Genomic DNA, 16,819 nt, shown 5'->3' on the forward strand with positions numbered 1-16,819 from the left:
TTCAGTCATTTGCTCCTGTGTGGCGTTTAGCAAGAGTTATCACTGGGATCCCAGATGACATGGCAGGGCACTTCAGTTGCAGAAAACAAGCTCCTTTCCCCTTTTTCAAAGCTTTAGCTTTTCAAGAACTACTCCTCAAGGATTTGGATTTTCACATAATGCAGTCATAAAACAACCCTTGTTCTGTGCAACAGGGGGAAAAAGGGAGGCAAAAATATTGAAGTGTGGCTTAGCAATATCCAGAGAATTAAAACAAAAAAGAATTCCTTATGATGATGATAAAATGTTGGCAGCTTTTGATAGCTTGCAGGAACTTTTGGATAAATACTTCATGATCTTCCTATTAAATCCCAGAGTCCCCCCTGGATTCTTCTTGCAAGGCCATTTTATTGTTTTGTTAAAGCATACATGGCCACAAAGCAGGAGGAGTTGGGGTGCTGCAGTCCGCTTCTGCTTCACAACCTCCACACTCAAGATTTTCTCTTTTCTTTTGCAGGCCGTGTATATGTTTTATGCTTTGGCAATTGTCTGCGATGATTTCTTTGTCCCTTCGTTGGAAAAGATTTGTGAGGTAAGGTATTAGAAGATTGTAGCAGTTACTTAACCTTTAGCAGCAGTTCTTCTCAAGAGCCTCAGAACGTGATGATGGTGTATTTACTGTTGTCCTAGTGTATTCCCCCATTCTTGTTTATTTGCTCAGCACAGTGTGTGTGCTCTGGCTCAGCTTCGTGTTCTTGCTCGCAGGAGATGGGCTGGGAGTCTACTGGTGGATAAACTCTGCTGAGACTCTCTCTTGAAAGGTAGCAGTGGCTCTGAAATAGTAATTCCGGTGTCTGCGTCATAGCACTGCTTTAAAACGGGAGCGATTTATAACATAGTGAGAAACACGTTCTTTGGAGCAGCGATTCCCAGGCTAAGCCCCATGTGGTGGGCTCCCAGAAGTGCTACCTGAGCGTGAGAGCTTGTCCAGTGCCCTGTGGCTTGCTGCTGATGTGCTCCTGCGTCTCCAGCTGAGAAACCCTGCCCCTGAGGTAGGATCCAGGCAGCGGAGACTGAGAGAGCTGGGATGTCATTTGTGCATCATGTGGGGAGCAGCACTATGGTTCAGTTACAGCTTTGGGCATGTCACGGTTCTCCTGGGATTTGGGAGATGATAGCCTTTTATTTCTTGACTTCTGCATAGAAATACTGATCCACGGGGTGTTTCTGAGTTTCATGTACCATTAACTTGGAACTTAGAGACTCCAAAGGGTCAGACTGGGAAAGCAAAAAATGCACAGGAGAGTTTACAAGTATTGGTATTTGAAACCAAACCAAAAACACACCCAGGAAGGGGGAGATGCCAGGCTCTCAGCTGGGGTCCTGCCCTCGTGTGGGTCCTGGCCCTGTGGAATTGGGGGATACATCCCGCTGCCCAACCGGTGAGGACCTGCACACCACCAGTGCATTCACTCTGGGGTTTACCGGCTTCGGGTGCAGGCGGCAACAGCCGTCTCTGCTTAGTGAGCAGACCTGCACCATAGCTGGGCTGTCTGCTTGGACTTTGGCTGGAAATGAAGTCAAGAAGGACGTGGAGCTGTTGGAGCAAGTGCAGACAAGGCCACGAGGATGATCAGGGGATGCAGCACCTCCCGTATGGAGACAGGCTGAGAACATTGGGGCTGTTCAGCCTGGAGAAGAGAAGCTGCGTGGAGACCTCAGAGCAGCTTCCAGTGTCTGAAGGGGGCTACAAGGATGCTGGGGAGGGACTCTTCATCAAGGTTCAAACTTAAACAGGAGAAGTTCAGGTTGGATTTAGGAAAAAATTCTTTACTCTCAAACTGGGAGTAGATGGGTCTGTGGAGCACTGGCTCCTGTTACAGCTCTGCCTTGGGCTCTCTGAGTGACCTTAGGGTCCTATATCCAACCTGAACTTCCCCTGTTTAAGTCTGAACTCATCACCCCTTGTCCTATCACTAAGGTCCCTGATGTGAAAGAGAAAACTTAGCAATAGAACAACAGTTGAGCATACTTGTATTAAGAAGTTACTGTCAAGAAGCAAGATCCTGTGTCATTAGAGATTATCGATATGGGTCATATAAATGGATCAGAATTTTACTATTCATGTTGCTCCTTGATTCTCTAAAGAAAGAGGTTTTTCTTAGCCCCTAGGTGACCGTTTGGGGCATTTGAGTCCCTTTATCTAAGTATTTTAAGAATAATTAAGCATTTTTGTAATTATGTGATGCAAAAGAAATACACATTCCTATTTCCTGCTCCAACTCCTTGTGATTTTATCAGTCCAAAATGGCTTGCCTTTCTTTTCATGGCTTTTCATGGCTTGTCCTTGGTGTTAGCACTCAAGAATGCATGGGAAAAGGCTCGGGTCACTTCACAAAGGCCTCTGCAGCCGTTCGGCTTATGAACTCTTGCCTGATTTTCTAGCAAAGGGAAGGTTTTATTGCTGCCCGATAGCCACAGATGCTACCACCGACCACGACCACCTGAGTCCTCCTCTGTCACCTGATAAGGCCTGGGATGTTTTCAGGGGTGTTCACTTGTTTGTTAACTCACAAAAAATAATGGAGAGGGAGGGAGAGGGGAGAGCCCTTTGCAGGAATCACATCCAAGTGGTTGTACTGGGTATGGCAGTACATGTGCTCGCAGTTTACCTTGCCATCAACCATAGATGGTAGTGACTTGCTGCAGACCCAAGATCTACCACCAGTAATCCCACCACCTACAATCATATCCAGCACAAAAGAAATTTGACCTCTTGCCTAAAGGCTTTTGTGCTCTTGGAGATCAACGAGCAGCAGTTCTACAGTGGATCGTAGTTTAGATGCACTAATTCAAAAATAAACACCCTTTTTCTGGCTTAGCTTCTTCTAGTTTGGAAAGTGGTTCTTGAGTTGAACCAACAACGCATTTGCAGTCCCAGGTGTGTGCACTGAGATGAGAATTTGCTCCAGAACACTTGCTATGGTAGACAGTCACACTCTGTCTTAGTTCAGATGTACTTACATAAATTTCTGATTTTCAGTTGTTTTCTAAGCTAACTTGTACTTTCCTGTGCCCAGCCACTCTGTTATTGGTGTAGCAGAGTGTTTACATGCCACAAATAACATCATACATCAATTGGAAACATTTGTCTGCAAATACCAGAGAACATATCTGCCTCCTGCATAGCATGCTGCATTTCCTTCTCTACTGTATTAACTTAATCATCATCTGCGTTGCAGTAAATTATCTAGGAACTGTCCTCGAGAGAACCTACTATAGGTTTAAAGTAACCCATCCCCACAGGTAGTCATAGCATGACAGAATAATTTCGGTTGGAAGGGACCTTAAAGCTCATCTATTTCCAACCCCCGTGCAGGGAGCAGGGACACCATCAACTAGATCAGGTTGCCCAGAACCACATCCAGCCTGGCCTGCAATGTCTCCAGGGATGGCACATCAGCTGGTTTCCTTGGCTGATGGTCTTGTCTTTCAGAAGACACCATCGAGTTGCAGACCGGCTGTTGTAGGATGATTGTGTCTATATTTCCATAGAAAATCCTGCAGAAGAAACTGGCCTTTGGGGATCTACTTGTCGTCCTAACTTCTACAGTAGCTTTAATTCTATGTAAAATCGTTTTCCATAAAGCTCTATTTAATCAAGTTCCACAAGCTTTTATAGCAGTGCAGCAATGCCGTGGTCTCCTGCTTGAAAAGCACTCCTGCTGAGGGCACCTCTTTTCCTTTTTCCTTGTTCCCGTAACAAGGGAAAAAGGACAATGCAGATTTTCTGTTGTACATATACAGTCAGTGGATAGAGTTACATTCTCTTATGGGCCCAGAACATCCTTTAGGGGATCTTCAGACAAGGTTGGTGGGAAGATTTCTGCAATCTTGTCTCTGTGCAAATGTGCTTTGGTAACGATAAAGTTGCACCCGTATGGAGGGAGGGGGGAGGCTTCCTCCATCCTGCTGGGCTTGGAGTGCTGCTTGGAGCAGTTTTGATAGGGAAACCTCCCACCACCCTGAGCTGCCTTCCCTCGCTCATACCATGGCAGCCACACACGTATGAGCAAGACAGCTCTGTGTAGTAACAGCTCAGCACTTTGTGGCTGTGTGGTGGGGGATGGCTTTTTATAGCTACTCATTAAACTGTGGAAGGTGCCAGCAAAGCATGTGGGCTGTAACAGCCTCGATGTGTTTGCTGAGCAGTGGCTTGTGCAGATGGAGCAGTGGGAATGCAGAAAACATAAAGGAAGTAATTAACCAAGTAAATCTTTGGAAACAGCGTGTGCCGATGATGATTTCATAGAGTAGTGGGTCTTTTCCCTTCCAGAACCCCCTGGTTTATATAGCCCCTGGGCACTGCGAGGGGAAGGCTGTAGAAGGTAAGCATCCTCAATGGCCATCCAAGTGTAAGGGGGTGGGGAAACGTTAAATACCCAGGGCTGAAATGATACCAGGGAAGGCAGCTGGGGGTGAACCAAGCCTGAGCTCTGGCCCTAACCTTTAGGGCCAAATAAATGAAACAAGGTGTGTATGGTGGGGTCATGGAGGAGACAAAGGGCCGTGACTGCTGAAACTGCCTGGCTGTTGTCCAGAGTGGTGCTCTTTCTGTCCTCTGTAAAGGGTATCACTGCCACAACCTGCCCTCTCTACCAGGAGGTGCTCACTTAAGTAGCCAATTCCTGTGATGACTTTTTCCCCTGTACTTAAACTCTATTAATGTAAAAATTTACACACATGGGCAGTTTCCCACTCTTTATGTTTCTAGTTGAATTCCTGCAGCCTCCCAGTGTTGTGATCAATGTCTCTGATGTGTTTTTCTGCAGCGCTTGCATCTTAGCGAAGATGTGGCTGGGGCAACTTTTATGGCCGCGGGAAGCTCTGCTCCTGAGTTGTTTACATCTGTCATAGGTAACTGAATGCTGCTGCTTCTTGAAACCTCCACATCTCCATGCTTGGTTTTTGGGAGTTGAAATGAGATTGCTGAGTACCTGTGTCATTCATTTATAATCCCTGGACCTTCCCTCATGGGCTTATGGGAAGTGTTATAGGATTCAGCAGTCCTAAAGTGTGTGAAACCTGGGAAACTCCTGTGGTCCTTCAACAGCCCTGAGCTACAAGGGGACTGCAGTCATCTGTTACAAAGTGATGCTCTATGTATGTATGTATATATGCTACCTGGTGTAAGGGAAGCATGTTCTTGCAGTTTTATGCACCCACATGTCTGTTGGTAGGTGATCATCAAAGCAGCATTTGAGAGATTAAGGTGGGCACTGCATCACTGAGAATTACTCAGCTTAGATACTTTCTCTAGAAGATAATTCTAGTTCAGTCACAGCTATCAGATGCAGAGCACAAATTAATTCACGCAAAGCTGGATACTCTGCAGAGAGGTCTGATTACACGTAAAGCCCTAAGATGTAGGAATTTAAATTGGATCAAGTTGGGGTTGTATTCCAGTTAAGGATAGTGCAATAGCAAAGTGAAAATAGAACCAGGTTCCATCAGGCAGCTTAGAGAAGTCTTAATGGTCTGATCATTATCTGGCTGTGCAATCCACCAGATACTGTGGAGTGTCCCTTGGCGAGTGACTGCTTCTGTGGAACATGTTTCTAAGAAAGGATAAAGTGGAAAAAAATATCTAAACTATGCTGGAACCTTAAAAGCAAGTGGTGAGTTCAAGCAGCCTGACAGCCAGCAGGAGATGGAGTGTTATTTTTAGGCTGACTTCTTAAGGAAAGAATTTTGTGCAGCACCGTGATGCATGTGTCTGTCAGTTTGTCTCCCCCATCATTAACCTCATTGGCCAATTTTAACCACATTTGACAGAAGAGCTCTGAAAGGAGCTTGAAACACAGTACCATAACTCATCCTGAGAGGCAACATTCAACTTGTAAGTAGCTAGTGGCCAGGCATCTCTGAATCAGCTCCAGCTCAAGCTTCTACTTGCCTGTTGAAGCCAGGGGGGATGGGGATATGGGAGAGAGCAAAATACCGCTGAGGGAATGTTGTATGGGAGATAGTTTCCTGCAGATTCGTGTCCGACCAGCTGCTCCCATGGAGCTTACTGTCTTCTGTGATGTGTGATTCCATAATGTCGGATCACAAGACCAGGAGGTTGGTGACTTAGACATGTCTAAGGTATTTGGTTTCCGTTAGACAATCTATCGAGGTCCCCTCAGAAAGCAAGTTCTGGCACCTTTATTCACTCTAATACCTTCCTCTACAAGTTGCCCTATTAAATATGAGAACAAGTGGCAGAACCGGTACGTGCCTTTACAATCGTTATGGGGTGTGAGGGTTGCAATTTTCTGTGCAAATTTTATGGAAAACTTCTGCTCTTCCCAATTCACGCAGTTTGCCTTGAACTTGTTTTTTAGGTGTTTTTATCACGAAAGGAGACGTAGGCGTTGGAACCATCGTAGGCTCGGCTGTGTTCAACATTCTCTGTATTATTGGCGTGTGTGGGCTTTTTGCAGGACAGGTAAGAGCATTTAACAATTCCTAACAGCTCTTGCTTCATCCTGTGCCTCGGCTGTGCTGTGAATCAGCTGCCTGGTTCACAACCTTGCCACACATTTCTCCGGCTTTGTTCTTTTTAGTAGGCCCTACACTACTCCTCTTGCATTTTCCAAATGAAAAGCAGAACAGCAGATGTCAACTCAGGCATTTTGAGCTACCCAAGATGTGTGGGTGGTCAAAGGAATACAAGTTGGTTATTTAACACCTCCTCTTGGTACCTAGTGAAGAACGCATTGTGACATTTGTATCTGGTTCTTCTAGACCAGAGGAGCCAGGAAATGTCTGTGCCTCTGGCTGGTTAAAGTGTACTTCAGTGAGCCATGCAAGATGCCTCTGGAAGAATAATGACACTTCTGGAGAATCACTACGGTGCTGCCTTTGTGCAAGATCATTTCAGATACACATGCTAAGCTGGCACAGTGTTGTTGGTGACTGGTGTGAGTTACAAAGTTGGATGAGAAGGATGTAGTTTATCTCATTAATTATATCCAGAATCACAGAATGCTTTACTTGGGAAGGGACCTCTGGAGGTCTCTGATCCAAAGCCCTCACCACCCTGACCCCGCAGCTCAAAGCAGGGCTGATTTCAGAGTTGGGTCAGGTTGCTCAGGGCCTTATCCAGTCAGGTTTTGAATACTTCCAAGGATGCCAAAACTTTTTTCCTCACTAGCAGTAAAGCTATCTGTTCTTAGTATAGTTTCTGACTGTTTTCCAGTGTGTCAAGCTGCTTATGACAACACAAGCTATTCATCTGAAATCAAAGTAATTAAACTGTGAGAACTAAGCTGCTGTCTGAATTGTAGACATGATTGACTGTATAATTAAATCTGCATTCACCTTAGCACTTGCCCACAATCTGACAGGATGTTCTTTGAAATGTTATTGTGAAGACTTACCTGTAACAAGGAGAAGCAGGATAACATCATGGATACAGGGCAGTAGGATAACTAGCTCTGGAAGGACTTAAGAGAAGGGGCCGGTATAATCTGGTCATTATGAGAAAGCATGCAGAGAGATTGGGCTTTCCTGGGAAAGTTCATAGTCCAATTTTGTTTGCAAGAGCAATGGACTGTCAGGATGAAGGTAGGTGTACATTTTCACTATGGAGAAGCTTCAGGAAGAGCCCACAGAGTACTCTTTAACCACCTAAGCTCCCTTGATTTCTGTGGGAACGTGCAGCTGGAAGCTGCGCAGTCTCAATGTGTTAGTGGTTCTACTGTAACTCTTACTATGAAAGCCCAGTTGATCCAGGCCAATTTTTAATCACCAAAGCTTTCTCAGGGCATGAAGCTATGTTCCCCAGAGGTGTTCTCCTGTAATGAGTAGGACATTTTGCTCAGGTTGCTTTTTTCAAGCAAATGAAGATGATTAACTGTTTCGCACGATGGCAGAGAAGCTGATTCTTGATTTTCACTCCCCACAGTATTGATTGCATGCTTCAGACCTGCTAAAAATGTAGCTACAAATCACAGCTTTCAGTGGAAAAGGCTTGTGAGGGTTTAGGGGTTGATGGAGAATGTCAGTCTTCTGGAGAGACCATTTACAGGTGGGAGATGTTTGTTCCTGAGGAATATAACACAGCTGAGATGCTCTTGTAAATGCCTTCAGCCTTCCAGGTGTGGTAGCTTTCAGAAGTTCAAAGTGGGGATTGGCTGCTATAAGTCATCCTAAGCTTGGTCTGTGAGTCTCTTGAGCCAAGAATTGAGATTTCAATTGACTTGTCCCAGTTTTGTTTTCCCTGACTCTGCTGGTGATTTGCATGTGGTTCTGTCAAGTCACTTAATGTCTGTTCATTGAAGTTTAACCCACGGAGGGCGAGTGAAAACTGGAATGATTAACATGACTGTATGGAATCATCATTTAAATGAACAAGTAAGAAACCTCAATATAATTAATTCCAGTATTCTAGATAAAGCTCTGTTTTGGTTTGTGCTTTTTATTTTTTCCGTCTCCCAACCCTTCACCAAAAAGTCATTCACTTCTACTGATGTGATTCCTCTTCTTGTTTTGCGTTAGTATTAATAGGAATTTGGTTTCCTTATCAATAATGTCTCTACAGATGCACTAACATCGGTGCTAAATTTAGTTGGTGTTTGGATACCAGTTCTGATGGGGCCGTGGCCCTCGGGTTGGAGTTGCCTTGTACTGGGACAGGTGAGCCTGGAGGCAGCCCATCAGTCCAAGGCGCTGGCTCTACTGCTCAGAGCAGGGTTTTCTGTGGTTTTCTCTTTTGATCTCGGACCTGCAGGGTCAGCAGCTGGAGTCCTCTGATTTCAGATAAGACCAGTGAGTCAGTGAGCAGGGGTTTACCAGCCAAGCTTTGCTCTCTTGTGAGTTTCTCCCAAGGCTGCTCAGGACACAAACCTGTTTTCTGCCCTGGAAAGCAAGGTTCAGGCATCTTGGTTTGAGGCTGAGAGGCTTTTGGGTTTGTCAGGTAGGAGAAAAGAGGCAGAGGATTCAGCCCATGCCTGTGGCAGTTTAAACCCAGTGATGCTCATGTGGAATTTGCGTCCATCCGAACCTGTCACTAAAAGTGTGGCTGTCAGGAGGTGGCTGCTGCAGATTGCCAGGCTGGATGGGGAGGGTTGGTGCCCTGTTCCCTTCTGTCTGCTTATCACACGGGATGCTTCTGGCGGGGGAGGGACAATCTGTAGATCATCACAGCACCCATTTCCACAAAGGGATTTGCAGAGGGGGTGCAAGTAGTCTCACCTTCGCTTCCCTGTAACATGTGCCAGCAGCAGCAGCAGTTTCCAGCAGGAGTGTTCGTGTGTGGATGAGGGCAGTTTGCAGCCGCAGTTGTGGCCACGTGCTGGGATCCGGCTGGCTCACCAGTTCCCATTTGGGTGCTGGGTTGCTTTGAGGTACCGGCAGTCCGGGAGGTGGGTGCGGAGCAGCGCTCAGTGAGCCATAACCCTGTGCCAGGGCTGCTCCATTCCCTCCTGGATGCTCAGCTCAGATGCAGGGGAGAAAATGTCCCTGTGATGGGGATTTTGGGGCACTGCAGGGTGCTTGGGAGTGCTGTATTGCTGCTGACTGGGAAGCCCACCACTCAGACCCATAGGGCACTTCTGCAGCCTTGCCATAAACGTTCTTTATTGTTGCAGAAGTGGTCAGTATCATGAAAAAGCTTTTTTGTTGGGGTTTTGTTTGTTTGTTTTTGTTGGGGTTTTGACCAGGGGAAGGTTGCATTACAAACCACTGACCAGCTCTGTCCAGTATAGGTTTTATTTCTAAATCAGGCTGTAGTATGTGTGTGCTATGTTGGATGTGCTATTCTTTGGCTTAAAAAAATACTGGATTTGGCTACATGGACGCAGACCCACAGCCCCAAAAAGCTGGATTGCATTTGTTTGAACACCAACTCAAACTGATTATTTTTCTAAGCCTTTAATGGCTGCTTTGTGCATGCTTCTCAGAATAAATCAGAATAGACATCCCGTTGCTGGAACTGAGGAAGGAAAGTGTGATGCCCACACCTCTTTATGACACTACGCAGCTAAAAACTGCACTGAAAGAGCATTATTGAGGTTGAAAGTCAAACGCTGAAAAGTTACAAAATAACAGAATTAAGGTTCCTTGTGCAACCTTAATTTGCCCCCCTGATGTGTTCACATTATTATAGAGTCTTTAATTACAGGCTCCCATGCTGGTTTCCCCACAGGGTCCCCGCCACCCTCAGAGCACAGAATGGACTTTGCTCACTTAATGAGCAGCTTTTCATTATTTAGTTTCTCTTCATTGTTCAGTGTGTGTCCTTCTGCCTTATTTACCCAGCTCTGATCACGCCCTCTTCCAGAGGCAGAGTTATTAATTTCCTCTTGAACTTGTGCCGATCTCTATTGTATCTGAGCAGTTGATGAACAATTAATTAATTTCCCCCAAAACCTGTGTGAGATGAAAGGATGTTTTAAAGATGGGGAAACAAAGCGCAGAGATTAAATACAAAAGAATAACTTGTCGTTTTAGAGGCCAATTAGAGCTGGCACGGGCCTGGTGTTCCCCTGAATGCATGGTGTCCTGTGGCATGCTTTTTGTTCAGAGGGCAGCTGCCTCTGCCTCCAAATGCTGCTCCTGCTGCTCCAGCTCAGCACTGCACAAGGTTTTTCATGCTGGGCTGACTTTGGTTTAAGTGGCCACCTCAATGTCCATACAGCCCAGCTCTTCTTGGGAGCATTCAGCTGCTTTAGCCAGACGAGCCCTTTTTCTTTCTAGGTCCCAGTTCTTGTTCCACCTTCTGCAAGGGGACACACAAAACACCTCTGTCATAATGAGCCCTGGCTTCATCCCTAGGACCATTCTTCACTTGAATTAAGCAAGTGACTTAACTACTTCATCTCCTAGCATTTAGTGCTTGCTTTTGCTAGTGTGATGATGTTCCTTCTAAGCACTCGGATGCTCCTGGTTCCTTTCCATTTGATCTGTGCCCCAGACCTCCCTCATCCATCCCCCGTTTCTTGAGACTTGACAGAAAAGCTTTCTCTGGACAGATTTTCTCATCAGGTCATGGAAGCACCCCATAGCTGTCTCTGAAGCATCCAGCTTTCCACCAGTCTAGATCCCATATTTCCACCAGAGGTCTACATCCTTTCTCCTCTCCCCACCCCTCTGCTCTGTGGCTCCTTGACCCAACTTTCTCTTGGCTAACTTCATCCGTGGCAGGGAAGCACCTTTGGAGGTACAAGATCTTGTTCTAGAGTCAGGGCAATCACATTTTCTGCTGCTGTTGTCTCCAACAGCTGCAGACTTGGTGTGCCCCAGAGGCAATGATGCTGGTGACATATCTGCCCTTACTCTGTCCTTGGCTGGAGGACCTCCCCACCCCTGCTTTGTAATCCCAGCAGAGACACAGCCCTTGCAAGAGGTTTCCTTGTGGACACATCTCTGAAGTCGCTCAAAGGCCTGTCACACAGCTCCCTTACCCAGAATGGCAAGTGTGAAATGAGGAGCTCTCCTTGCCCCACACACACATCAGGTCTCAGGCGGTGCTGCATCTCGATGTGACACACTCCTTGCTGCTCGTCACCTCTGCCTTCGGAGTGGGAGGTTTTCTATCCTCTGGTCATGCTGAACACGGTTGTTAGATGCCATGGGGGTCTGAGCTGCGCTGCCTGTGGGCTCCCAGGTGGGGTTTGCTGGTCCACAGCTGAGCCCTGCCTGTCTTTGCCGCGGCTCATGTGGGAAGATGCTGCAGGGAGCTGGTGCTATCAGAAGGGGGAAGGTGCTTAGTGCTGAGCAGTCAGCCTGAAGTAGCTCAGGAGCAAGCTGGCAGAAGCTCTTGGTCAAGGCAGTAATTAGAAAAGCTTTCATTTCATTTATGTATGTTTTAATTTTGAAAGCTTAAGGAATTCATCACCTTGGTTGTCCCAGTCCTGCAAGTTGCAGCCAAACTCATTTCTGCAGACAGAGCTGCTCACAGGATGGGTGTCTGAAAGCCACACAACTCGTTCATACCATCTGCTGTTAAGCCTCACTTTTTGGGTTTCAAAATATCCGTGGTAGTGTTGTAATGCTCCTGAAGAGCTGCTCTCATACTAAAACAAACAGCTGATGCAGATGAAAACCAGCTTCAGCGCATCGTTGTGCTCCTTTTTCCTTTGTGGCCCAGCCAGAAAAGGACAAAGTTGGGCTGGAAACTGGATTGGTTTGGATGTCAATAGACTGGAGAGATTAACCACGTGACTGTTATGCGCCAGCCCAGAGCTGAAGTTGTGTGTTACAAACCCTGGGGAAGGATTAACAAATGCAAGCAAGCAAAACTGGTTTAAACAACCCTAAAGACATTCTGTTAGTGTTAAGTATTATAACCCCCTTGTGTCCCTTTGTTGTTAAACAGTGCTGAAAATTAGAAGTTTCAGATCCAGTGTAAGTCAGAGGCACCTCTACCCATCAGACCCTTACGAGCTTGAGGGGTTCTTACTGATTGCAAAACCAAGGTGGTTCTAGATTATGTAAAAACTCTGTGCTGTGCCATGACATGTTACTGCAAAGTAGAAATGTGTGTTTCAGTAGCCTGAAAGAGGCTTGATTTTCAATTCGGTCGGTGCTGGTGACACTTTGGGAGCCGCCAGTGAGGATTCTGGTCTGGAAGGAGTTTTTAGTTTTTTGTCTTTCTATCTTTTCTCACTGATGTGAGCAATGAAATCTCCTGAGGTCTTGATCCTTGTGTTCTTGAAGTGACGGTCGATGCGGGCTGCCTGCGTTTCTGATGGCCAAACTGCCTGCAAAGGCTGGATTTTCTAAACTAGCCCAGGTCTCTTTAAAGTATCTTAAACTGGGTCTCTGGAAGCTGAAGAACTCAACCTCTGATGCATTTTGAAATCTCTGACCAAGGCATATTTAGAGAGATACATAACATTTACTGTTCTGAACAGCTGGGTGCAGCCCGCTTGGTTGTGGCACTGAACCTTAGCATCCTCCTTTCTTCTTGCATCCTGTTGCAGTATTCTGCTGATGTCTTATGTGCACACACACCAAGGAAGATTTGCCTTATTTCATCCAGGCAGTAGGTGCAATTTTTAAGGCACAGATAATTTTAGTATAGGGAAATATGCAAAGAATGGTCCTAATTTCCCAAATGCTGAGGTAGCGCAGGCGGGATGTGTGTTTCATCGCTTGTCCGTAGGCCTGTGACACTAATGCTTGTCCTCTCAATTGTACAGCTAAGTCATATAACCCGAACATTGTTTATTTAGCTGCTGTGTCTGTTTTGCTTTCTACTGGCAAAGAGAAGGTATGAGAAAGGAAGAGAATGTTGCAAGAGGTGAAATGGTAGCAGATGCAGCCCTTCAAACCTAAGTTCAGCAGCACTTTCTGGGGCTGCATGCTTGATAGCAGGGATGGGATACAGGCATGGGGTCTGCAGTCTGTGTTGTGATGGATTGTGTCAGCCTTTTTCCATGACACTGAAACAACGGTGCATGGGGAGCTCGAGCTTAGCCCAGGGTCCCCTGCAAGCCCTGGTCGCTCTGTCCTGGCTTCTCTCACTCTCGTGTTTGTGCTTCACAGTTTCTCCCCTCCCTCCACTGCCCTCTCGTTGTCCTTGGCAGCAAGGATGTGCAATTCTCGGAAGCAGTCAGTGCTTGCTTAATTCAGCTCTCATTCAAGCCAGCACAAGCAGAGTTTGTTCAGTTCTGGAAATTCCCCCCTCCAGACTCTCCTCTTTTTTGCAGCTCTGCTGCTCTCTCCTGCATGTCATCCAGTCCTCCTCTGTCCTCAGCCAGCACTAAACTCTGCAGCCTTTTGCCATGGTGCAGAAGAGAGGGATGGATGAGGTTAGTGAAAAGTGCTTAAGTGGAAGCAGCATAACCATGAGTTGCAAGCCACTCCGGCATTAAACAGCAGTTTTTAATCTGCACAGCTTAATTTGCTAGTTACCATTTGACTGCTGTTTTTCAGTTGAGTTCTAGTTTTTCCATTTCACCTTTCCCCAGAACAAGCCAGCCTGCTCTGGGTGGAGCAGGGGACCATGGATGCTGAATTATGCCCAAAACGTTCATGTTTTTTCAGAGGCTATTCCAGTTATTTCTTCTGTCAAAGGGTCTCATGGGTGGCCAGGCAACATTCCTCAATACACTGGAGTAAAAAAGGACTACACTGACCATCTGAACTGCCTCATGCTCCAGTGGTATTCTTTTACCCAAGGAAATAAGCTAAATTGAGAAGGCTCTCCTGTGGCCAAATCATGGTAAACTCTTGTGTAAGCTGAGAATTCCTCTCAAAATCATCAGCTGATGTGCGCTCAGTTTTATCTCAGTGTGAAAATATACCTAAGAGTTTTATAGGAGCTGCAGTTCCATTCCCTCAGGTGAGGAAATGGAACAGAGATTTAATAACCAGGTAGAATATTGTTTATTGAAGAGACTGGGACTTTTGTAATCTATTTTTACTCTAGTTCTGTCATACAAACACCCTGTGTGTAACTTAATCTTTTAAGCCCTAATTTCACTGACAGCTTGGACTGGACTCATTACTGACCTTCAGCTTTTTTTCTTTCCTTCTTTTGGATTGCTGAGGAGTTTGAGGAAGGGAGAGCTGCGGTGTTGGGGTTTTTATTCATGGGTCTGTGACCATCGTTTGAAAACATGTAAAACTGCAGCGAAGTAGTTTAAGGAGAACTTAATGTGAAGAGCTGGGACTATATGCTGCTCTCATAGACTGCGGTACAATGGGGTTTTGTGCTGGCAACATGTTTTAGTGGCTGCAGGCCTGCTCTTTCACTGATAGAAGTGAAAGCAAGAAATGGACACAGTAATAAGCCAGACAAGGATCCTGCACTGAGACTTGCACTGAAGACAGAATTTGTCCAGAAGTCGAAGCTGTGGTTCGGATGGGAACATAGAACCTCTGGCACAGCCGTGTGTACATGAAACCCCAGGTATCGGAAGAGCAGCAGGTGGGTGCTTCCTGCTGTCCCACAGGAAGTCAGGCAGGAAGAAAGCAGCGCAGACTGCAGACAGGGCAGAAAGCTGTCGTGGAGTTGCAGGACAGAGAAGTATCAGTTAATACAGAGGTGCTGCCCAAGGGTCCTCTGAGAGGCTGCAGCTTGTCTGTATGCCAGTATAAAGTCCTTGCACACCTCCAGGATTAGGAGGGTGCTCCCTGCTTCAGGAGCAGTAAGTAGAGCTGCAGCTTCAGCTCCCTTCCCTGCTGCTGCTTGAGCAGGCAGCTGAATGGGCTCCTCTGCCTCTTGTATCCTTCTCTGTGTTTTGTCAGAGCTATCGAGAAGGATGTTCACCCACTGTAAAAGCAGCAGAGTGCTCCTTTTCCCTGGGGTTTTCCTGCTGGAATGTTTGGCACTGGCAGACAACAGAGCAAATCTGAGTGACAGCACAAGTTAGATTCCTTTCCAGCTGCCCCTTTAACACAAGTGGTGTTATCTTGGGAATTGAAGACTTGTGGATTTATAGCAAATTTGTAACCAGTGTGTGAGCAGACATGGTTTGTGTTAATCAGAAAACATTAAAAAGTGACTTTGTCTTGTTCTCCGTGAGTGTCATGTCTTGTCTCCATGATGCTGCCACGTAGCAGCATCCTATGTGTGGTGAATAAGCTCTGTCAGAGGTACCTGTTACACCATAAACCTTTTGGTCTCCTTTTGGAGAGATCTGATGAACTCTGCAAGCCTTTTGTCTTGTGGTTTGTGGTGCCAGGCACCTGGCATCTGCATCTAAGTCGAACCAGAAACCTCACAGTGAGGTCAGTGAGATAGGACCTACTGATGGGTTTTTTACCTCATCAGGTCCTTGTTGCTGTTATGGTAGCACCTGCAGCTTCTATCATGAATTAAAACTCCACAGTACTGTGTGTTATGCAAATACAGAGCCAGAACACAGAGCTCTTGAGCCTGACAGCTTCTGACCAGAGGGTATGGTGAGAGACAGCAGGAGGGACCGAGCAGGCAGAGGGGGAGGCGTGAGGAGACCGTGATGGGGCAGCGATGTGGACACTGCAAGCTGCATCAACCTAAACACATGATGGGTGATTTATGGGCTGTGTGGGCACAGGAAAGGCTTGGCACTGGTGAAGTGTTTACAGGAAGCTCCTCTCAGGCCAAGGGACAACATGACTGTACTCACACAGAAGGCTCTTCAGGAAGATGCGATGGGGTCTGGTGTGATGGACAGATCAGGTGCCAGGGTTGCTGTCTGGATGGTGAATGATCCAGGACTGCTCTGGCCATCACAGATATTGCTGTGGTTGTTTTATATTAGCATTTCGAAACCTTCACAGAGTTACATTCAGTAGTAGGATACAAACAGGGGAGGCAACCAAAGTTGGAAATGGATTCTTGTCAGCATCAAAATAAGTCTAGTGCCTGATCACCCTTGAACACCATTACTGTTTGAAGTCAGGTTTTCTCTCTGACAGTTCACACACACATCAATAGTATGGACTTACCATTGGTAGGATTTTTTCTTAAATCGTTTGTAGTATAAAAGCAAGAGAAATCACAAAATCTGGTTTTATGTCTGGCAAGGCCAGTCTGAGGAGACTGGGAAATGTTTACCCTGTGTACACCTTCCTGTACCACTGTCCTTGAATCCTGCTGCGAGTCCTGCACGGAATTGCAGGCACTGTCTGCAAATGCAGGTCTTTGGGGTCCTGCTGCCTTGGCTCTGCGGGAATCTGAGCTAAAAAGACATGCTGATCTGAATAACTCATGGACAATTATGAGTACCAGTTGAGCAGGGAATATTTTTGGCTTTGTCCTGAGGTCTGGAGAGTGTCCACTGCTTCCATTCTGAGAATGTCACAGAGACGGATTGCTGCCGCAGTAATGAAAATATCAAGAGCTGCTTAAAAAAAGCAA

General features: G+C 46.3%; 1 protein-coding gene across 1 annotated transcript in view; it reads left to right on the forward strand.

Annotated features, from left to right (window-relative positions):
- The window catches only part of SLC24A3 (solute carrier family 24 member 3), a gene marked incomplete at its 5' end in the record, with an annotated part of 169,344 nt that overhangs the window by 110,363 nt on the left and 42,162 nt on the right, over positions 1–16,819 (forward strand). The window contains 3 exons of the mRNA XM_080614864.1: positions 497–571; positions 4,812–4,896; positions 6,366–6,469. Coding sequence (XP_080470990.1) covers positions 497–571; positions 4,812–4,896; positions 6,366–6,469 — 264 coding nt within the window. The remainder of the gene's footprint in view (positions 1–496; positions 572–4,811; positions 4,897–6,365; positions 6,470–16,819) is intronic.

This window comes from Psittacula echo, assembly GCF_963264785.1.
Source record: "Psittacula echo genome assembly, chromosome: 4".
Taxonomy (NCBI): Eukaryota; Metazoa; Chordata; class Aves; order Psittaciformes; family Psittacidae; genus Psittacula; species Psittacula echo.